This window comes from Brachionichthys hirsutus, chromosome 22, assembly GCF_040956055.1.
Source record: "Brachionichthys hirsutus isolate HB-005 chromosome 22, CSIRO-AGI_Bhir_v1, whole genome shotgun sequence".
Lineage (NCBI taxonomy): Eukaryota > Metazoa > Chordata > Actinopteri > Lophiiformes > Brachionichthyidae > Brachionichthys > Brachionichthys hirsutus.
In genome coordinates, this window is record NC_090918.1 from 532,431 (window position 1) to 555,662 (window position 23,232).

The 23,232-nt window shown below is 43.3% G+C and overlaps 1 protein-coding gene across 1 annotated transcript in view; it reads left to right on the forward strand.

The window, feature by feature from the left end:
• The first annotated feature begins 1,839 nt into the window (after positions 1-1,839).
• Positions 1,840-23,232, forward strand: part of ppp1r12a (protein phosphatase 1, regulatory subunit 12A) — a 35,990-nt gene continuing 14,597 nt past the window's right edge. Inside the window, exons 1-6 of the mRNA XM_068755463.1 lie at positions 1,840-2,076; positions 17,379-17,509; positions 19,151-19,269; positions 22,022-22,181; positions 22,846-22,990; positions 23,073-23,147. Of these exons, the coding sequence (XP_068611564.1) occupies positions 1,840-2,076; positions 17,379-17,509; positions 19,151-19,269; positions 22,022-22,181; positions 22,846-22,990; positions 23,073-23,147 (867 nt within the window). The remainder of the gene's footprint in view (positions 2,077-17,378; positions 17,510-19,150; positions 19,270-22,021; positions 22,182-22,845; positions 22,991-23,072; positions 23,148-23,232) is intronic.

Consider the following 23,232-nt stretch of genomic DNA (forward strand, 5'->3'; position numbering starts at 1 on the left):
AGGCGCCAACAACAGCCATTAGATGACATGGGAACAGGGTGTCTGTCTTTTCTCAGATGAGACAGAGTTGTCCACACTTCACCAGTCACCCCACTGTGAGTGCTGCCTGTCTGGGTCACCTGCACCAGTGACTTGCAGTCAGGGGGGGGGGGGGGGGGCAGTATGCTGATCATGCATACAGTGAGACTTGTCTGTTGCACTAATACCGTGCTTTCACTTTCCCTCCGACCATCCCCGATATCAGCATATGTAGCCTGCAGCCAACAACTTCCAGTCACTGACGCTGTCGGTGTTCCACTACATTGCGACTCAGTAGAGCGCTATCATTTCCCATGACATTTATGCAACATTGAGGATCGTATCAACGAAGCTGCTTGCACTCTCTCTCTCTCTCTCTCTCTCTCTCTCTCTCACCCTCAGAGTCAGTTTTGCCCACAATCCGATTCTCGGTTACTGCATCATTTGCGGAGAATAAATTATTTAAATGTTTCTACATTCAGCGTTGATTATATGAAGAATGGTTCTGAAAAGAGAGAGAGAAAAAAAGGGGGGGGGGGGGGGGGGTTGCATAACATTACACAATGGTCCTAAATGTGTAAATGTTTTTGATGGTGATTCTGCTTGAACAGCTTGTTATTCAGGATGTCAGCTTCAGGTTCAATACATGGGGGGGTATCTAATCGAGCAGAAGCAGAAGCAGTATCACTTTTGAAATGTCTTTGAACCCAACAATAACATCACTGTTATGCGTCATGACAGCACAATGAAAGAAAAGCATGCACCATACCCACAACTTGCCTATGAAGAGGACGTTCCTCACCCCCCCCCCCCCCCCAGATGAGTGCCCATGGGTGTCTGCCAGCAATAACACATGGTGGGAGCCCAAAAAGAAATAAAACACTTTATGCTCGACCTCTTTGCTTTCACTCCAGGTTGCGCTGGACCACCCCGGTGCTTACATTCACTAGAAGATTCCTCCCTCTCCAAGAGTTCTTCATCAAATCATTCCAGGTACGTTGTGGTACCGGGGTTATTATTATTATTAGCGGTATTATTTGATGTGTTCCAAGAGAGTGGTGAGGCCAGCCATGATGGACGGCTTAGAGACAGTGGCTCTGAGGAAAAGACAGGAGGCGGAGCTAGAAGTGGAGGAGATGAAGTTGCTGAGGTTCTCCTTGGGAGTGACCAGGTTGGACAGGATTAGAAATGAGACAATAAGAGGAACAGTGAAGGTTAGACGTTTTGGCGATGTCTATTATGTTAAAGATGTTTATAAATGTTAAATTCCTACATTATTCTTGCGATAATGCCCCTTTTATATTTGGACCAATTGTAGTCACAGATTAGGTGATTTTTTTTTGTGGTTCTATGTTGTGGTTGCTGAATTTAAAGCAAACATTGTCTACTATTAATCTATGAATAAATAAACACCTCTGTTTACATTAATATATGAAGCAGAAATGCTGTATGTAAGTATGTAACAGCCCTTACTCTCTTCTATCTAATTTTCTGAATATTATGTAATATTTTCCGAGTACTCGTCTTACTTGGCGAGTGTTTCAGGGATTACCCAGATCACTCTCCCCTCATAATCTTCTGACGATGACGTAATCCTGCAGCGCCCGAGCTCCAGATCTCGCGATGTTATGGAAAACAATCCAGACGCTCTCTCTCTCTAACGCTCTCTCTCTCCCCCGCCCTCTCGCTTACCCTCGCGGCCCCCCCCCCCCCCCCTCCTCCCCAGCCCTCCCTTCCCACGCCCCAGCGCGCTGTGGGATAGTGGCACTATAAAGTATATCCTCTCCCCGAGACAGATAAGAAGCCCGAGACAGGAGGGGGATGAAGATGGCGGACGCCAAGCAGAAGAGGAATGAGCAGTTAAAGCGATGGCTGGGCTCAGAAACGGACCTAGAGCCTCCTGTTCTGAAGAAGAAGAAGACGAAGGTGAAGTTCGACGATGGCGCCGTGTTTCTGGCCGCCTGCTCAAGCGGCGATACGGAGGAGGTGCTCCGAATGCTTGACCGGGACGCTGACATCAACTACGCCAATGTGGACGGTCTCACGGCTCTCCACCAGGTTCGTGCTAACCCGCTGTGTGTCAGCGTCCGCAGGCTCGATGGGCTCGCTGCTAGCGGCCGCTTACCCTGGAACACCTGTCAAATGGAAGCCATTCCCATCCCGTTGTTTACCTCCGTCCATTTCGACGCAGGGCAACGTTAAAAATGAACTCGCCGGGTTCTCTCCGAGCCCGGTTACGGAATCCTGAGCACAGAAACAGTATTAAGTATGCGCACAGCTTGTAGAATGCTATCCGCGTTGAATAACAAAGTTTAAATCGTCATTTCCAGGAGCACCTTTTTGACCAGTGAACTAGCATGATATGCTCATTGGGTGCAGTCTAATTGCTGTGCTGCAGCATTGTAGCATTGAGTCATTTCTCTCGGGTTATACACTCAAACCGAGCACCGAGCAGTGTTGTTTTTTTTTATGGCTCCTTGAGGTTGTTGAATGCAACTTATTTTGTTTACCGGGATGGAGTGATGCCGAAAGCACAACGTAAAGGCTGTCAATGACGGAGACAGTCAACACGGTCAAATCATTTCCGCACCAAAAGCTAAAACCCGGCTAGCGATGGAAGTCGTTTTGTTGATAAAACCCTCTCCTGCGACTGCGGCTACTCTCTGGAACGCTAGCCAGACATACTTCGCGTTGCAAGGCTAATGTTATGTTGTATGTGAGGCCGCAACTGATTTTATGAAATAGAAATGTTGTTTACAGCAGTGTTTGGTTTGTTATTTAAAACGTAAGATGGTAGAGAACCTCGGGAAGACGATTCAGTGCCGTAGTGGCTAAGCGGAATGTATGCTAAATTAGCTGGAAAAGCTAAATGGCCGTGAGCTGCTTTAGAGGTTGAGCTATTGTAAATCGATTTGTTAGGCAATTCGATAATCTACGTCAGCGATTGGTATTTCGCGTGAAAGCTTTTAATTTGGTGACTCTGATACTTTATATGTAGTGATTATGTTTCTATCATTGCTGGAATGTCTGAAGTGCTAAGCTAACTATTGCCTGCTAACCACTGTTGCTGCGTTCTGTAGCTTATATTCACTTTCAAAAGCAAATAACGAAAATGGCAGCCAGATAGTAATGCTTTACGATACCTTATGTCTGAGACTTTTTAGAGCTTTACGCGGAAGATAACTTATTCGTGATGCCCTTAAAAACATCAGTCTAGTGATTTGACTATTAGCTAGTAGGCGCAGCCGGCTGGCAAGAGATGTGTCCAAAAACACAATAACAATAGAGGCTCTTAAAAATGGAAATACTGTGTGAATTAGAGCTAATTTTGAAAATCTAGATAATCTTCTGGTCAAATATCTGCTTCGTTCCAAATGTAGCTCCGTATCTTCAATTTACTGTTAAAATAATTCATTATTTTATCAGACAGTATAATTTAGTGTTGTGCTATTGTACTTGTAATAAAATGATTATTCACTTGTAATAAATTATATCAACATTTAATACTTATGTATTGATAGTTTTGTTCTGTTGATGCACCTATTAGTCACATTTTCCAAATCCAACAGACCTCTGGAGATGCTAAACATGCTTATGAAATTAATTGCACATAAATATTAGCTATACAGTACCTTGAACAGCAGCTACAGCAGCATCGATAATGTCTTTTGGTTTGCCTTTTTGAAAATAAACCTTTTTAAATGATCTGAAAATGAATGACGGAAGTCTTGCATTAAATGTACAATACTGACAGGTATTTGTACTGATGCCATTTATACACAAGCCTAGTCTTATAAAGCCGGAGTATTATGGCATTGCTTTGATAAGCACGTTTAACACTGTCCAAGACTTTGCACCTATTAAACATTTTGAAGTTAGTTTTCAGACATAGGCTATTGCTAGCCTTTTTTTTTTTAAGGTATTGATCTTTTTTGTGAATATTTTTCACCCTTGTTTTCTTCTTAAAATCAACCATGTTGAACTATCCTTTGTTCTCAGAGTCTGAAAGTAAAGTCAGCATATCTGCAATTAGCATGGCACCTTGTGCAAACGCATTGAGTGTAACCTTTGGCTTTTTTGGGGGGGGGGGGGGGCAATTGGCATTTGATCAATTAGATTGATGAAAGAATATGATCTGCAGTCTGATGGTAGCCTTAACTGTCTCTGGAAATGAGAAGTTGCTGTATGTGAATGTGTTGTAGGTCAGCCTAAGAATCTGGGGTTGTTGAGGTCTTGAGAGTTGTGAGGATTTGTGTTTAAAATGTTAATCCAAGAACTGCAGACAGGTCAAGCTGTTTGTTTGTTTCCTTGGATGAAGTGAAGAAGAGATGGAATGTCTGTTGACTTAGTTGAAATCTGTTTAGGAGTATGTTGTATGCATTGTTAATAATAAGACATTACTGCCAGATTAAATGATGTGTGAGTTGATGTTATACAATCTGGAGTTGTTGTGCTCTGCAAAAATCAAAAACCATGCTTATTCAAAAAATAAAACATAATCAAGACGTCACCATTTTATGTGGAACACCGTTTTGTTAAAGCAAGTCATTTTACCTTAATACATGTTGTGGGTGTGTGTATGTATAATGTGCAAATGTATTTATGTATATTATTTCAGTTGCAAGCAGTAATTAATATCCTAGCAACAATGTGCTTGTACATCCCTGGTAACTTTGATCGTTTCATCCCCCCACTAAACAGCACGGCTGCTAAATGTTTCACCACAGCCTCTGTTGTGAAGCGTGTCATGTTGTTACATGAGGGCTCACTCCTCACTGGGTGCAGCGATATCACTCACTCCCAACACTGGTGAACGATGTAGGGTTATAAATATCACCGCCACAAGTTCTCCTAACTGGGTTTCAGAAGATGATACTAAGTTTGGGTATGACTCAGAGTCTGTAGCTCTGCTTTGTAGTGCAGCCCTGGCACAGTTTCACATTTAGGTTAGAGGTTGTGTCTTCATGTGATTCAAATACTGTCAGCCACTTTAAAAAGGAGTTGTTGCAGAAGGACCCGCGACTATATTCTCTTCACTTGTTTCTTTTCATTATGGTGACCGTCACAAGCATTCTTGTCCATGTGGCTCTTATGAGATATAACATTTAAAGAATTGAGTATTAATTAGGTAGGTGGTATAGCACTTCCAATCGTTTCGGTATGTGACATGATTACCTCCACCAGGGAGGTTACGGTATGTTTTGACGCCATTTTTCTGTCTTTGCGAGCAGGATTACAGAAAAACTACTCCGATACCAAGAACAATTTATAACTTTTTGATGATGATCTGGATCACCATGTGGATGGTGTAAATCCAATTATGAGGGCAATGAGCTGCTTGGCGGAGATCTGTGCTCTCCCAGTGCTTTTCTAATTGAATTAGACATTGATTCACGCATAAACAAGAGACTGCACGGATTGGGGTGAAAGGTAAGGAGTATATATGCAAGTAAATGAGGGGTGTAGTAGATAAGTGGAGATTCCAGATCGTGGCTAAACCCATATCAGAGGGTAACATTCCGAGTCCTGTCGTCCCAGGCCACACATTCCTCACATGACAGTCAATGGAAACCATGGCAAAGAGAGCAGAGCAGACATTCCTCAGCTGTCACCTAAGCCCCTCCTCTCCAGTCATTCTCTATGACCTGCTTCTCCTCATGCAATGCCAAGGCTCAGCGGACTGATTTCCACTTGGCTCAAGGCAATTAGTGTTGTTGCCTCTCAAAAGAAAATCTGCACAGTGACCGACACCTGAACTTTCTCCTTTAGCATCCTCAGCAGGTGCCGATCTCCAGGAATAAGGTGGCAGGACTTGCAGCAATGTAAGGAAAAGAAGAACCGCCTGTCAGAGTTGGGTATCACAACATGTCTTTAAACTGTCGCTCTGCTAGCATTGCACTCCCTCGCTATGAGCATTATCTTGCACTGTCTCCATGACAGCAACGCACGGCAGGTTGCTAGTCACTTGTGTTGGTGGGTTTGAGTGTGCAGAGAGAAAGTTGCATAACAGAGAACATAGAAAGTGTTTGGCAGAGCTCAACATTTTAAAATGTGCAGGATGGTTAGGTGGCTGTCTCTTTTCATCCAAACGGACACCAGTCATATTTATACATTACGTAATTGCTCTGGCTTTCACTCGCCAGCTTGTGTGGAGAGGCCCCTTGTCACAGGCAGGCAAAACGGCACATTGGATCATAGCCCCCCCGCCGTTGCGCTCACCTGTTTTCCCGGCTTGCACAATAGACAAGGACGTTGTCGATTTGAGACCCACAAAAAAAAAGGCACCAGACCCCTATCTTGATAACCCACGTGCATAATGCCTCCCACATCTTGTGACAATATCATGTCTCGGATTATAGATTTTTAAAGTGAGATAGTGGACATTGCTGTTTTTTGTTGTTGGTAGTTTATATTTGTATCTTTGGTCTTGGTTTCACGAGTGAGGGGAGGATGGAGCGGGAGATCGACGGGTGGATCGGTGCAGTGTCTGGTGTAATGCAGATTCTGCACAGGTCTGTCATGGTGAAGAGGGAGCTGGGCCGAAAGGCAAAGCTCTCGATTTACAGGTCTATCTTTGTTCCTACCCTCACCTGTGGTCACAAGCTTGGGGTCGTGACCGAAAGAACAAGATCGCGGGTACAAGCGGCCAAAATGAGCTTCCTCCGTAGGGTGGCTGGGCTCTCCCTTAGAGACAGGATGAGAAGCTCGGTCATACGGGAGGAGCTCTGAGTAGAGCCGCTGCTCCTCCGCGTTGAGAGGAGCGATGACCCCAGAGGAGCTGGAGGAAGCGGCCGGGGAGAGGGAAGTCTGGGATACCCTGTTCAGGCTGCTGCCCCCGTGACCCGACCGGGTAAGCGGTTGAAGATGGATGGATGATATTTGTATGGGTGTTCAGCAGGTGGCCCAAAACCTTTAGGAAAATGAGCTCAGTTGGCAAGACAATAATTCTTAACATGATGGTCTTAATAGTTTGTACATTTAGGTAAAGAAATCTTTATTTTCTGGCTTTCACAAGTTGTAGAATAGACATTAGTTCTTTTTTTTTTGGGGGGGGGGCAGGGCGCTTTTTGGATTGAAGAATAAGTGTTTAATCCTCCTATAATTTACGGTTTATTAAGGTCCAGCTGGTTTCGACATCACTTGAATTGATCTTGAAATGCAGGCTAGAATGTGACATTTTACCGAATGTTTGAATGTTACTAAAAAAAAGTGCATTCCACAAATGACGTGTTCCTACGCTATGTTGGCAGCATGAGCTGATCATGTGTAGTGTGGGACGGAGTGCTTTGTTGTGTCGACCCAGCATGCCCGTCTTTTCTTTGATTCGTGCAGCAATCTCATCTCCTACGCTGTCTTTACACTGCAGGTCTAGATCCTCAATTCAGATTAGTTGAAAACGAGGGCTCCATTATTTAAGGCAAAGCCGTATGTACCGGTCATGTAAAGCTCATGCAGTCTTCGGACGTTGAATATCTGTTCATTTTGTCTGCTTTCACATCACTTTTCATTGGAAAAGGCGGCCCAAACCTTTCAGGTTTCTGTACAGTGGCAGCTCCTAGCTCATGCGTGTAGTCTTTGTTAGAACATTGTCTAGCTTGAAATTGCAACTGCTCCTTGAATTTAACTAGTCATTATGGCTTCGTATTTTACTTAAGATAATATTGGGGCCGATATACTTTGTAACATATGAGTTATGTTTGCGTAATGTCGCCAATGATACGTCTTTGTAAAAAAAAAAAAGCTCCAGTCAATATGAACTCGTGCAATTTTGTTGTGTTCAGTGCATCAAATGTTATTTGCCTTTAGCCATAATTTTCATGATCAGTTTTGCTGTGTCAAGGACACATTTGGGATATTATTTATTTGATCACAACCTTATTGACAAGAAACAAAACATAACTTGCAGAAGTACATTATTAATGCAAGAAAGAAAACTCTGCAGGAGCAATATCAAAAACAATAGTGAATGTAGGCATTGCCTTTAGATTTTTCATTTTCTGACGGTACTACCCCGTTTTTCAGTTTAAAAACAATAGGCATATGGATTGTCTTCAGTGTGAACACTGGTAGGAATCAATGTGTCTTGTGTCTCTTTACCTATTTGCTGCTTGGGGTGCTTTGAAGTAGTTGTAGTTACACTGTAGATGTGCTAGTAGTACTGCATTAAATTGCAGTGGATCGCTGTTGCGCTATTGTAATGATGACTGGGTGTCTGTTTTGGAAATGGAGCCCCCGAACATGTATATTTTACCTGTGTAATTTGAAGGTCTCTTGCTTTCAAGCTGGCTGTGATCACTGATTCGTTCAGACTTCCGACCAGCCCCGTAATCAACAGCAGGAAATGTGCTGCTAGCGCGCCAATACTTTGCAGCATGCCAGGTCATCTGCTGATTGCGACACGTCAGTGTTGTTTCCTTCCCCTCTACGTTAGAAAGGTATGCATGCACGCCGTTTAAAAAGCATGGTTATGACTTCTGAAGCAATATGGTGCAACTGAACATGTAAATGGGTTACATCACATGTTTACAGGTACATGGATACCTGTATATGTCAGGTAGGGGACAGCTTTTATTGAGTTTCACACTGCAACTCTGACGTTGGGCTTCCTTTTAAAATGAAAAACCTGCCCAACACTGTTGGTACCGGTCTGGCTGGATCCTGTGCATCTCAAATCTATTTATGACGCTGTTGTTGATAATGCCATAGCTGGAAAAACGCTAGAGGCATACCCATTGGTGGATCTGGAACAGCAATGGTTCTCTGAAATATTTAGGATCAGCGTTGCTGCAGGTTGGAACTGGTTCACCAGGGGTCGTAAGGAGAATTCCTCAGTCAACCTGCTGCCTTAGTTGCAAGGCTACAGACATGATCTTGCTTAAAAACATATTTTATATGGCTGAGAGGTAGATCTTTGTCCCATTTAACTTTTCAGTTTGGTGTAGTTATTGCTTGAGTTTTGGAACCCAGGGCCACCATTATCCCCTGTATGATGAATGTGTTTGGACGATATTAAAGTTTTCTACTTTGATGGGTATTTGTCACCTGTTCTTAATGCTGCATTGTGGAACACTTTGAGCAGAACGTGCGCGGTGTCTGAACAGATTAATGTCCGCCGGTCCCGTTCGTATCTGCCCTTATATCTCCAAACCATGCATACCAGTGAGCTGCTGTGAAATGTTTGCAGAATGACTTCACCTTGTTTTTCCCACCCTGTGGCACATTGTCTGTCTTCTACTTAAGATAGGTCTTCTTGAAGCGGTCCTGCTGTTTTTTTTTTCTTGGCAGCCGTCACATGCCTCATTGTGTGTTTGTTTTATGAGCTGTTTTTTTTAACTGCAAACACCTGGACTCAAAGACTGAAATTCCTTATTGTCTTGGAGAGCAGTGAGTACAATTAAGACAGAGGGTGGGTGTCCATTTGTTGTCTTTTGAAGGGTGATGTTACCTTTTTTTCCCTTTACTTCAAAATGGCTGGATCTTCAGTGAAAGAAATGAGGGATAAAGGTGAGAAAAATAATTTGCCCATCATGTACACTGTGTTCCTGGTTGTAAAAAAAAAAAGCCCTTTGAACGTGACCGGCATTCTTACAAGGCATGATCCATGAGTGGCCATATAATTAAATATTGCTTCTGTTCACTGTAATGAATGCAAGCAATCCTATTCTTGCGAGTCAGTGAGTCTGGACCTTGACGAGCAATTTAACTTGTGACCTCGTATATCTGTTTTTCAATCATCCCTCACTGGATGAAGCAAATGATATAACTGGACGTGTGGAGGAAGATGAGGAGTATTTTACTGACTACCATCTAAAATCTTTTTAATGTTATAATCCTAATAAACAACCAAGGAGCCAATTGAACAACATTTGTTTTCCTCAAATTGAGGTGAAAAATGTAACCGTCTTTTAATAACAAGAGTGTTTTCAAAATAAGAGCCTGTAAAGTGACAAGAATCCCCTGACCTCCAAACAGAATTTCATCCCCATGTTTTATAGAGCACAAATATTCGGTCACTGAATCCAATCAAACAGAAATGTGAATAGGCTGCCACATTAATAATGAATTGTCCACAACCACTCAGACAGCTGTATAGAGAACAAAGAAGTCATTACTATGCAGCATTAAGACAAAGGCAAATTACAATCCTGAAGATGTTTGGACTTGACTTTGCATACATCATGCTCTGGTGCGTACGTTTTGATGATCACCACCACTGTAATTGATGATTGTTTAGCTACATTTTAAATAGTATTGATAGAGAGTGAACTAAAAATGCTTTTACATTGTAAGCCTTGATTAAAATGAGTCTATCTCCGTTTTTGTCTTATTGAGGTCATTTAAAGGACAATAAAAATGTATTTCTTTTTGGAGGGGGTGGGGGTACTGCGCTTGTCTCTCTTTTTCTTAGGTGGTCATGGTAGGAGGGATTAGGGTGTTGGAGATTTCAAGCCGGAGCGGAACAGGAAGTGGCTGTTTATTTTTCTCATTTCCTCTTTTAGGCTACACTAGTGACTGCTTTTTCCATTCCCTCTTCTTTTGCTACTGACTCGTGTCTAAAAGGGACACGTGTTTATACATTTCAAGAGTTCTGATACCTTCCTTTAATGTTGCTTTTTATGCAATGTGGTGATTAAAAAGCAGTTTGACACACATCGGGATGTGTTGTTTCTTTGAAGATCCATATATCTGCTGGTAATAGTTGCAAATGGTTGGCATGCCTACAGGGCAGACCCTGGCACCTACACAGTTCCATTTTGATGGCATAGTGCCAGTGCAATGGGAGGGAAGTGTGTGTGTTTTGGGGGAGGGACTCTTTAGTTGACTGACTGTCAGTGACTGCTGACTGAGCTGTCCACCACCCTCCAAACAGCCGCCGCCACATAAGGGTTCTATTGTATGGAAATTCCAACGGAGGTTGTATTCTGCCATTTTTTTAAAGTTGCTATCGGACCCCTTGCCTTTGGATCCCTCACATGACAACTAATTTGGCCCTTAAGTGGGGCTTTAGAGGGATTCGTCCTTTTCTAGTTTTCCCACAATCCATTGCGGGCGGCCATACTTGTAGGCTGTGTTTACACACTCCGTGTTGATCGTTCATCCAGTGATAAAGCCGACTACGTGTGCTATTATAAACTGTAACAATCGCAGCGGGAGAAAAATAAAAAGCTGTTTTGGTCCTGCGTTCCTAAGGTTATTTCTTGGCAAGGGGGAAGCGGCAGAACAGAAGAGTGAGTGGCGAATGAGAACAACTGATCGGATGTGCCGTGCTATGACCTGTAGCTCAACCCCGGGCAGACCATGACGAAACATACTGGTTTTCTGAAACCTTTAATTATGCTTCGGCTTTAGCATGGTAGTGAACATTCCTTTACATATGACTCTCCAGAAACACCATAAGAGCTGGCCGATAAAAACACAGCTCTCTTAATAAAAGACAAAATATACAGAGAGCAACGAAAATCATTCGGCTGTATAAAATGCTAACCCGATGCTTCATGTTTGCTCAGATAACTTCGGGCGAGTTATATCATGCAGAATTTGCTAGTTATCGATGTAACGTCGTAATAAATGAAGCCCACATTCCATGTTAAATTGATGTGTCTGTTCGAAAAGTAGTTTGGATTATGTGAGCAGAGCGGAGTTTAAGCAGATAAACACAAATATCACGGACCCATCCAAAACAAAACGATCGTAGCCGTCAAGGCGCCGATCATTCTTGAAGTACTTCAAAGAGTAAAATGGGTTGAAAGATGAGGTAATTTACCGAGTCCGGGTAGGAAGCATCAGGGAATATGAAGTGATCATTACTCCACTCCGAGTCGCTCCTGTGAAGGGTCTTCGCCCTCATCACAGCCATTTCCTCCGTGTAACGAGTAAAAGCCTTCTTGTCTAGCGACTCGGAATACTTCTCCGTCTTACAAAATGCAACGAAAAGTTAATGTCCAGCGATTACTTGGGAAAAATTACACATTTAGCGATTGTTTACGTCTCTGTAAACACTGCCCACAAATATGGCCGGCGGCGTTGCATTGTTGGCTACTGTTACGAAAAGGACGAACCCCTCTATTGTCTTGGCTGCTGAGCAATGGCTCAAGTGAAACGTACAGTTAAAATACCCCCCCCCCCCAGCTTCCTCTATCCTGGTCTTCTTTTTCCATGGGGATCCCAGGGCCATATATGGTCGTCCTCAGTAGTAGCAGCAGCAGCAGCACCAGCGAGATCACGGAAGGTAGAGGGTGTGTGTGTGTGTGTGTGTGTAGTCTAGTTACAGCTCCTAACAGTGCTCATCTAGTGGATGGGCCCAGCTGGTTCCCCTGAGGTGTTCTAACCCTCCCCCTCGTACCCTCTGGTCTCATGAACCGAGGTGATAACACGGGAGCTGTTAGCTCTTTGTCTCAGGCGCAAACAGACACACAAGATGTATAAAACCATATCGAATGAACATTTGTGCTGTACTTTGTCTAGCCATGTATAGATTTATTGGTAAGTCTGTAGGGTGTACTTTTTTCGTGTCGCTCCACAGCCCTCATTGTGTTGGTTGATCTCTCTAACAGACACATACTGCACTCATACTTGCGTACAGGCGGTAAGAAGGAATTCCTTTTGTGGAAGTGGCTGCGCGCCTTTGAGTCAGTGACGTAGCCCATGAGGAGTGGCCAGAAGCGCTGATGCCTGAAGCCCCAAGGCTAGGAGTATTACTTATCTGGGAATTTCTACACTGGTATGCTAGTCAAGGGCCTCACTGCTCGGTGCTCATGCTCTTGCAGCGAAAAGCTATACTTTTAGAGGAAGAACAGAAAGAGAAACAAGTTTTGCGCTCCAGAATAAGCTGCTTTGTTGTGCATGCTGCAATATTCTGGCAGATATTATTGTGAATGGATATTTCAGTTTTGTATTCTGACGACCAACAAGTCTAATTTTTATACATGTAATGTTTTAGAAGTCTTACACAAGAATACCTGGTAATGTTTTGACTGTCCTCGCAGATACTTACGGGTTTCTGCCAGCATCTGTTTCGCCACATCAATTAGTCATTCATCCACGACACGGAAAACATGAGCAGCTTGAATTGACTCGAGATAATTTCAAATGATAACATAAATAAAAGTTTGACTTCATGAGTTGTTTTTATTTTCAAATTTAGGTGTATTAAATTCACAGACAAGTCAGTTTTAGAAATTTTAACTTTATGTGTTGAAGTGGAAAGTTTCTCCAATTCCATTCACAATCGCAAATTGATGCTATGTGCAATGTGTTGCATTGTGTGCCAAATTTTTAGAAAGGTTAATCAGCTGGATCCATCCTAATGTTAGAATATTTCTTTATTATAATTGTCTAACGTAGCGGAGTTTCGTCTGTTACCATGGACATTTGTAATTGGCATCGTTATTAAATAAAGAATAGCTGCTACTAGCTGCAGGAGCTACAGCGGTGGCTTTTATCAGGGTGCTTAAGTTGGCCGTCTCGGGATTGAACTAAAGGAAGTCAAGGAGGGGAGGAGTCTTTGAGTGTCTCCTTGATGTTGAGTGTTACTAAATTAAGCTTGGGGTCCTGTGCAGGATCACTCAGAAAATAATCAGTCTTTTTCTACATACACAGTAGCTAGACCCATTTACTTGGGGTGTAGTGTAACATTTACTCCAGGTAACTGCTTTATGAATTTGTGTTGCAAAATTGTAGTTCTTGTTACTGTAGAATGAAGCTCATGATTTCTGTCTGTCACGTTTGTAACTTTTAATCAGTAAAATATGTAAATATGGCTATTGATGTATCTTTTTATGAAAGCAGTTCAGTCTTGGCCTATTTAATGCAATAATGTAAGTGTGATGTCATGCTAGCCAGCTGTGGAAACCTGAGACATTTCCATCCTGTGGATTCAAGATGAGCACTGTCATCTGAGTGAGATGCCATGGCAACAAGGCCTGCCTAAATTCATAGGTGTACATCTGTTTTAGTTTTTTCTTTCTCTCACTTAGCACATCTTCTTGAGGTACTCGTCGGGAGTGGCCTTTAATCCCTGTTGATTATTACAGCATCAGACTGGTGCATGTGATGGCTGGACACTGGCATGTGCGTGTAGCATTTTGTTCCAGTCAAGTAGACTTTCTGACTATTGTGTAGTTGTGATGAAAACCACATTTGTAATGGTGCCGCTCTATCCAACTTGCTGCCTTCCTGAATCCTACTTGACGAGGAGTCCTCTCTTCTCCACACGTCAGACACACTGGCCAAGCAGGTTTAAATGGCAATGTGCCTGAGAGTGAGTCACTATATGACTGAATGGTGAAGTATGAGAGCAACGTGGGTCCTGTAAGTCACACAGAGGCTGATTGTGATGTGAGACAGAATGAAGAATGTCTCTGTTGACAGAAAGCTTGGTTCAAGTCTTTTGTAGTTTTGTATGGATTGTCCTCTGTGAATGTATGCTTCCCTTTATATTGCACACACACATCAGCAGTGTCATTCCATTTCATATCAAGACAGGATTACATGCCACTATCGCTCATGCGTGGTCTTGGTGCAGGACGTCACTCCGGCACCTGTCAGCCACAAACAAATACAGCCATTATGGGATTACCTTCGTTGGGCTCCAGTAGCTGCTGGGAGGAGCCAGGGGAAGAAGGTGACACACTGGAGAGGGAGGACGCATCTAGCTGGTACTGTGCACGTCTTAAGGGGCTTCTTTCCATTTTTAGAGACCGAGACGTTGGGGGCAGAGACTTGCATCGGAGGGTATGAAGGAGTATGGAAAGCTTTAAGATGGAACGCAGAGCACTGTAACGGTTTTTTTCTTTCTATTTAGTGACTTTGATTACCGGTAACTGCCTTGGATTGCGATTAGACGGGCATCTTTTGAAGGGCAGATAATTTTTCTTTATTTTAAATCCATTAGGAACAGATTTCAATATATTGACAACAATGGAGGGCAGGCAGAGCAACTTGTTAACTCATAAATGTGACCAAAGGGATGGAATTCCCCCCCCCCCCCCCCCCCCAAAGAATCACATAGGACGATGAAAAGCAGTTTGCTATTATAACTGGGCTGCTAGCAGTACGCTGATCATGCATAAAGTGAGGCTTGTCTATTGCACTAATACCATGTGTGTTAGGAAGTCTAAGGCGCTAACGCACTCACTTTAAAGCTGCCAACTACTTGTCTGCTCTTGAAGACGTTACCACATTGTAGGCTTTGGGTGGGGGGCGGGGCACGCTAGCTGCCAAGTGTTGGGAGTGCAGTGAGGCGTACGCTCAGGGGAGGCAGGTGAGGCCGTTTTTTCATTCAAGTACTGAGAAGACGCGTGTGGTGAGGCAGCAGCTAGCTGAACGTCACCATGATCACCGTCTGGGCCCCCTCAGCCTTGGGCTGGTTGGGGTCCCGACGGTCACCATGCAGGGTGAGCAGCCGGGCGTGGTAGCTACAATCGCTCTCTGTAACGAATTTGATTTGACTTTTAAAATGAGGACAATTTCCTCTGAGTTGTTGATACTTTTATTCAGAAGGAATAAAATCTTGCCCTATCGCAGATGTGGACGAACTCGGGAGTGAGTCGGTGCCTTAGAACCCACACAGCAAAGTCACATACACAGGCTAACGCACGCATGCACAGACAGATAAGCTCAGTGAAGCCTTAGCAGGCATTCTTCAGCTCTGGCCATGTACGGCGTGGTTAACGGCCCAAATTTGGACAAGGATTCCAGCCAGATTGTCGTGTGCCCTAAACGTGGGGCTGCCGTGTGTTCATGTGTATCTGTTTCCCGTGTCAACACCTTTTGTTGTCATAGCAACATCTGAAGAGACAGGGAGACAGCCCAGGCTCTGCGGTCAATGGATGGGGTTTCTGGAGTGGCAAAGTTTAGGATTCAGAAGTGGTAAATGTGGGTTTGAAGTGTGTGTCTGTCTTGATAATTTATTGCAATACCTGTCAGAACGTGAGACTCCACGATTCAGTCAATAAATGTGGATAATTTAATTTAACATGCCAAATAGTGAGAGAAGTCAGCTATTTTGCTTCAGGAAACTTTCTGACCAGTGCTGTGACGTGTCTTTGATGTGAGGTAACGTCTTAAACTCAGTGTATTCTGAATGAAAAATGCATTGCGTTCTCTGATTGAAGTAAAAGAGCAGTCTCAAAAGATTGATATGTGTATAAAAAGACACCTCAAAACATACAAATGAACTGGTTGCTGATTTTCTGGAATGCATTCTGCATGTCTGATATAGTTCCCTTTTAAACCTCTACAATGTAGGTCTATTTTAAATTGGAATGCAGCTCTTGGAACGCATTTACATTTTATCAAACAGTTAACAAATGATCAAGTCAATTTTGTCACCTGCTGATTAAAGGCATAATGGAAAACCAAAGTGTGCCCACCCTGGTGCAAAGTCTGCTTTGTATTGTGGGATAAATCACCCACTTTGTGAGTCAGATGATCTTAAAATAGATCTCTCCCACTTGCCTACGACTGTTCTTTTTTTTGTTTGCGTCACTTTTTGTTATCAGGTTTGCTGCGTTGGAGGTTTCAGACAATGGTTTGGGAACATCATGGATGGTGTGAAGAAAATTATACATACCAAGTCCCCAGTTTACTGTTGGAACTCCAGACCGTCTGTGATTTGCCAGTCAACATCACCATAAGTCATTCTTTGTAGTTCAGAGGCTTGTTTCCTCTGAAACGCGGTGACTGACTGACCGTAATTTGACCTCCGTGAGCTATTTTAATGCAAATAGTTTTGCATTTACTTCACATTCCACAAAGCACTTCAGATTACTGAAGTTGGTGCAGGAGTCATTACAGATTACTCCTACACCAACTGGTCCGTAATAATGTTACTGGTTTTAGATCAGTAGAACACCTTATGAGTACACGCTCGCTGTACAAAATGTTCTAGAAAATGAAGTTGTTTTACTTTGGCTCAACTGCAGATGTGCATTTAATGAGGTCCTTCAAGTGCTTGCAGATACTGGAGGACCTGATTTATCACACTTGGGTGTTTGGAGAGTGTGTTTTTAATATAAATTTTTGCTTCTCGCATGAAAGGGTGGCACATAGGCTCAACCACCTCAATGCCTCCATCGGCAGTCCTAGGATATGTGGTATTTGAAGAACCTGTGCTATGTGCAGGCATTTTGGGAATGCTTGAGCTGCCAAAATTCCACAGGAATTCCGAAAGCATGTGGCAATCCCGTCATAAACAGCACAGTGCTCTTTCCATACAACCTATTTGTAACCATAGCGTAATCCGTCCTGCTTGAGCTCGTATGTATGTGCACACTGCACACACCTGCACACATTCATGGTGGGTCATCGCCATTACTGCTTCTAGTAGCCAGACTCACTTCTTCTTTCTCCTCTCTCAGGCATGCATAGACGACAATGTTGACATGGTGACTTTCCTGGTGGAGCACGGAGCCGGCATCAACCAGCCTGACAACGAGGGTTGGATACCCCTCCATGCTGCAGCCTCCTGTGGATACCTAGACATAGCCGAGTAAGATACCTGCTCATGATGGCGCTTATCCAGAGTTTAAAAGGCATCACATTTGATTAACGTCATTAAGCTGTCAAATGAGGTCGGCACTGTATCCGTATACCTTTTTGTCTTAATGCTGCTGTGAATGCCTCATGAACTAGGATTGTAACGCATTTCTAGTTTGCTCTGGATCAATAGAATAAACTAAAGTGTGAATGCCTTTGAAAACGTTTCCTTGAACTGCAACAACTTCTTAAAATATTTGAACGCTATGGCTGCTGGGTAAAGTTTCGGCAACAGTTGCTCTAATGTAGCTTGTTTGAATGAAATTAGCATTGTTTTGACTGAATTAATTGAATATAAATGTTCAATGTCAACGCCTGCCAGTGAGCACATTTTTACTTAAGAAATAGTGGATTTCATTAAGCATGCCAGTGCCAAGATTTTAGAAGTGACTGAGTTCAGTATCACACAGTTATAAACACGAACAGCATCCCATCTGATAGCTCTTCACCAGAGGGATCAAAAATGAAGATATCAGTGTCAGCAACTATATCTGGAATCAAGCTCTAGAGGTACACTGGATTATTTTCTTGCCAATTGTCCTTTTCAGGTGAGAAAACTGCCCGAGAGTGCAGAATACAGCAGAGATGTTATCGGAGTGTATTTAAACGGGCTGAAAGAGCTCGGTTCTACTTATTGTTTAGCACATTGGGACTGAGCGGTGACCTACTTCACTTCTGTTGTACGTGACAGGAGCTTACCCACATGTTAATTCACACTGATTTCCCAGGAATTGACAAGGAAGATAAGCACTTGACTCTTTTACAAATTAGTATTTAATGGTATTTAACTTATAATGTTGTTTTTCAACAATTTATTAACATTAATAAAAAGCTCCACACAGGACATCTGCGTAATGTCAGTGTAGACCACTGTCTGGTTGGGAGTTTAAAAAATATATATATGTGTTGTCACGTAATCAAACCAATCAACTGATTGGCTTGATATGAATGACCTAATAAAGACATCAGTTCACTCAGAGAAGCTCTGCGACGTGGGTGGCGAGGTTTCGTTTTCATCCAGATCTCTCCGTTCGCCGTAACGGGAGCTCCAAAGCGGGGACTGTCTCTGAGCCGCAGCCTCCTAATGGTAGGGTTTCAGAATCCCACAGTGAGGCTCCAGACCACAAAGCCATCCAGGCTGGTAAAGCGTACTCGAAATGGGAAGAGTAGAAAGTCCAATCAAGACGAGGTGAAACCTTAACAGCAGCAAGTTTCGGATTGGGGAGGAAGTCGTACGCACTGAACGCGTTTTAAGTGGCGTGTGAGCCTAACGAGAACGCCCCGAGTCTCGCCGCAGCGCTAATGGAAAGCAGCCAAAGTCGGGATGCTTAAGGGTTTAAACCATTTTTAATGTCTGTTATGTGAAACCAAGAGTTCAAGGGTTAATTACCGACTTATTTTGAAGTATTAAATGCTCATTTTGGTTGTCTGTTATTATTTGGAGAGGTTCCACTCTGGAGTCATTTCAAGTGGTGAGTCAGTAAATGGTAATAAAAACAATATTCTTTAACTAAAATATTCTAGAACTAAATCATTTTCGGTGAAATGTTTGTTGTGAAAAACCCTGAAATGATAATGTATGCTATTGTTGCAGGTATCTTATCAGCCAGGGCGCCAATGTAGGTGTCGTAAACAGTGAAGGCGAGACGCCGTTAGACATAGCTGAAGAGGAGGCGATGGAGGAGCTGCTGCAGAATGAAATCAACAGACAAGGTACGTTCATAAAGACTGATGCCACCAAGTACAATAACCTGAAGCAGCTTCCAGTGCCCTATCGGCATGTTAACGGGAGCATGGGTGGTCATGTGACTGTTTCATGCATGTGCTGGTATGTTGTGTCATAGAACCAGGCTGCTCATTGAGTACCGCTTACCTGCTGCTTGTTTGAGGAACGCAGCGGAACCTCGGTTATCAAGCGACTCGATAGTCGAGCAAGTTTCCGGAGTTCGAACACACGAGTAATGAGGCGAGCCGAACGCACGCGAATGAAGGCGGAGTCTACCCGAGTAGGTTCGGGTTGAGTCGACCTGCCAATGTGCAAGACGGTGCACATTTTTTGCTTTGTGTGCGTGTTTTTATTTCGCTTAGTTATTTTTAGCTCTTAGTCATGGATCCAGAAAGGCAGCAGTAATACTACAGGAAAAGAAAAGGGGCAAGTAGTGAGAACAGTTGTTGAATTGAACAAGGAGATACGTAATCGGCAAATCGGAAAATGCCGTTCGTTTCCCTGCTCTTGCTACGCAGTACGGTATGGAGAAAGCAACTTCGACTCTTCTTTAGAAAGTTGAGCTAAAGAGAAAGAAGTGGGGGGGAAAAACCCCCAGAAGGTCAGTTACCCAGCCATTTTAAATAAAGTAACCTTGAATCTTGATTTTATGGAGGAGGACTCCCTTTGAAAGGAATAACCCTTCCCTCCCTCCACATCCATCCACACATGCCATCACACCGCAGCCAAAAAGGTATGTAAATGATAAAGAATTGGGTTAAATAAACTTTTATTATGCTTTTGTTTATCATACTATTTACACTTTTTGTGCTATCTATTGTTTAAATACATGTAGTTACATATTAACGTAACGATAGGCATGTAAATGGAATTTATCTGGTGCTTGGGAAACGGATTAATCTAGTTTCCATTATTTCTTAGAGGAAATATCGATTTGTTTTCCGAACAAATCTGTTTTCAAACAGTATTACGGAATGACTTATGTCCAACAGCTGAGGTTCATCTGTACTTTTACATTTCTGAAAGCCCTTTGTAACTCCTCGTTAAACGAGAACCATCCGTATAAAAAAAAAGTGATCCAGCGGCGCTGAGAAGACTCGTCTTTTCTATTTTTGGCCAGGGCGTTCTTTAGATGTCAAGGCCACATGGACGCTTTAACTGTCCCAGGGTCAGACGGGCGCTGTCCATATTCTCGAATAAGGATTTCTTTCCCTCTCTGCGGCTGCATTCAAAGCAAGCTCTATATTGTTATATTTAACTACGTGTGGTTGCTTGCAGAGAGAAATGCACACTAAGGTGTGAAATGCCTCGTCTCACGATCATGCAATTCTTGCAGATACGTTTACCGAACAGCAGACTCTAAAGAGAATGTGCTAAACAGCCCACAGTGTCGGCAAATGCTTGGTCTCCTAGTTTATGTTGTCTATTCGCATAAAGTTATCTCAAAGCTAGCAGTGTCTGGACAATTCTTGAATTAAAAGTCCAAGTATTCACCAACGCTTGCATCACGCTGCTGTTTGTGTTGCATTCTACGGCTGTGCTATGCAGTGGCGGGTAGAGATGACACCTGCTCTAACCGCCATCATCTCGCTAGCAGCAGCTGTATTTGAAAGCACTGCCACATTTTTTTATTCCTCCATTAGCTGCTTTTTCGTTGTAATAAACTGAAGCTGTATGTCACAAATGTATGTCTCTTCCTGGTTCTGAGTCAGATGGGTAGATTTTTGTAAGTACATTTTGATTGAGGTGGAGAGAGAATCGAGTCCATTTTTGGTCTATTGGATTTTCTTTGTAGCTTCTCTGTCAATTAGAAGATGTGCTGTTCTCCTGTTAAAATTCCACTTGGAGTTGCTGCCAAATCGTCCGCTTGGCTCTTGTTCTCGAGTCCTACCGAGAGGTCATCAGGTTCTTTGCTTCTTCTAGACGCAGTAGTCTGCCTCCCGAGAGATCAGGAGACATCGCCCTAGGAGCCAGCTCTCATTGCCTGAATGGATTGAATAGCCTCTGGAGGCTTATTGGTTTTTTTCTCTGTACAGTTTTGTCATAGTTGTCAAGTTGAGGCAGATTTTAACGGTGGCTCAAGTTTGCATTGGCATCTGTGGGATTACCTGATCTAGATTAAATGGGTACAGTATGCAAATACACACCGGACTCTGATTAGTAAGCTTAGTTGATTAAATACAAGATTGTATTACATTTTCAAATGAACTTTCTTGGAACAGTGTGTAGCCTCATGGAGAATATCATGATTCCACTTAAGTTGCATTTTGGTTTTACTGACTTTAGTAGCTTAAAACAATTCTAATGAATATTATTTTGATTAGCTCCAATAAATGACTATTTGTGTTTTTGGACACCGTTAAAGCTCAGCGAACAAGTCGCAGAGTTGTGCTGCGGGGCATTTCAGATGGTCTCATGTCCGAACCAGGTGTCAGCGAGACAATACAGGCCTGTTTTCACTGCCGCACCACATGCAGATTACAGCTTAGACATGTTGACCCACTTAAACTGACTGAGGCCTGTGTGCTTGCAGCGCGATTTCATTGTCAAGTTGACAGAAAACTGGCAGAAACTGTTTTTTGGAAGCAAACAAAAGCGCATTACAACACCATCTAGTGTTGACAGAAGTTTCTCTTCTATGATCCGTATGGATAATAAAGTGTGATCAATCCCACTGATTAATCCCAGGTAAATCCTTCAGTGCCGCTCTCACAGTCTCGATCACCTGTCATTCACTAGGGGTGGACATCGAAGCTGCCCGGAAAGAGGAGGAGAGGGTCATGCTGAGGGACGCCCGGCAGTGGCTGAACAGCGGCCAGATCCAAGATGTCCGGCATGCAAAGTCCGGAGGAACGTCACTCCATGTTGCTGCTGCCAAGGGATACGTCGAGGTTTTAAAGTAAGCGGCGTCTTGACTTCAGAGGTAGTAGCCTGCATATACGCTTGATGTCATCCACATAGCCCCCGTTTATACAAGTACTATTTATAGTCAAGACAGGGGTGAGACCGAGCGTTGTGTAGTGTTCGTCGCTAATGCCAAACACATCTTGGTGTTCTGCATCTTGTCAGGGTGTTGTTCCGACGTCGTCTCTGTTAGCTGCTATTACGGCCATGCGGCTTCAGGATCGGCAGCCATCTGTTCCGCTGGCCTGGGATAAGAGCCAGTACACAGAACGGCCATAGATAGCTCAAAGACCTGCTAGCTAGCAATGTCGTATACAAGATGGGGGACCTAAACATCTCACGTCATCGTGGTGAAGTTGGGGCATGAAATACTGTCTTACTGAAAACATTTACCGGTCTCTTTTTGCTCTGGGGGGGGGGTCTATCTCAAATGAGTCTCACTTCTGTTCCTAATGTTTTTGGTAGTTTTATTACCATAGTTAAAAACAAGACAGCTAATCTGTTTACCATCTGCTAATTGGCAAATCATGACCCAAAACCTGGCATCTTCTTGAAAGATTACAGAATCAAATCTGATTTAGCTGGATTTACTAATTTTATTCTCATTCTCTCCACCCCTCCCCCTTTTATTTAACACCCATCATTCGTTCCCCGCACAGACTTTTAATCCAAGCAGGGTATGATGTAAATATTAAGGACTACGATGGCTGGACTCCTCTACATGCGGCAGCACACTGGGGCAAAGAGGAGGCATGCAGGATACTGGTGGAGAATCTATGCGACATGGACCTTATTAATAAAATGGTGAGTAAACTGGAGCTCACACGGCATCAGCTCGTGCAGCGCCAGGCATATTTCAGAGAACTATTGCGTGTATTTCCCTCAGGGCCAAACGGCTTTTGACGTAGCAGATGAAGACGTTCTCGGATGCTTAGAAGAACTACAAAAGAAACAAAATCTGGTGAGTCTGTGTGGGCTGCGAGGTGTTTGAGGACGACATTATTATGATGCGATTCTGTGATTTGATCAGAACTACTGCAACTGTT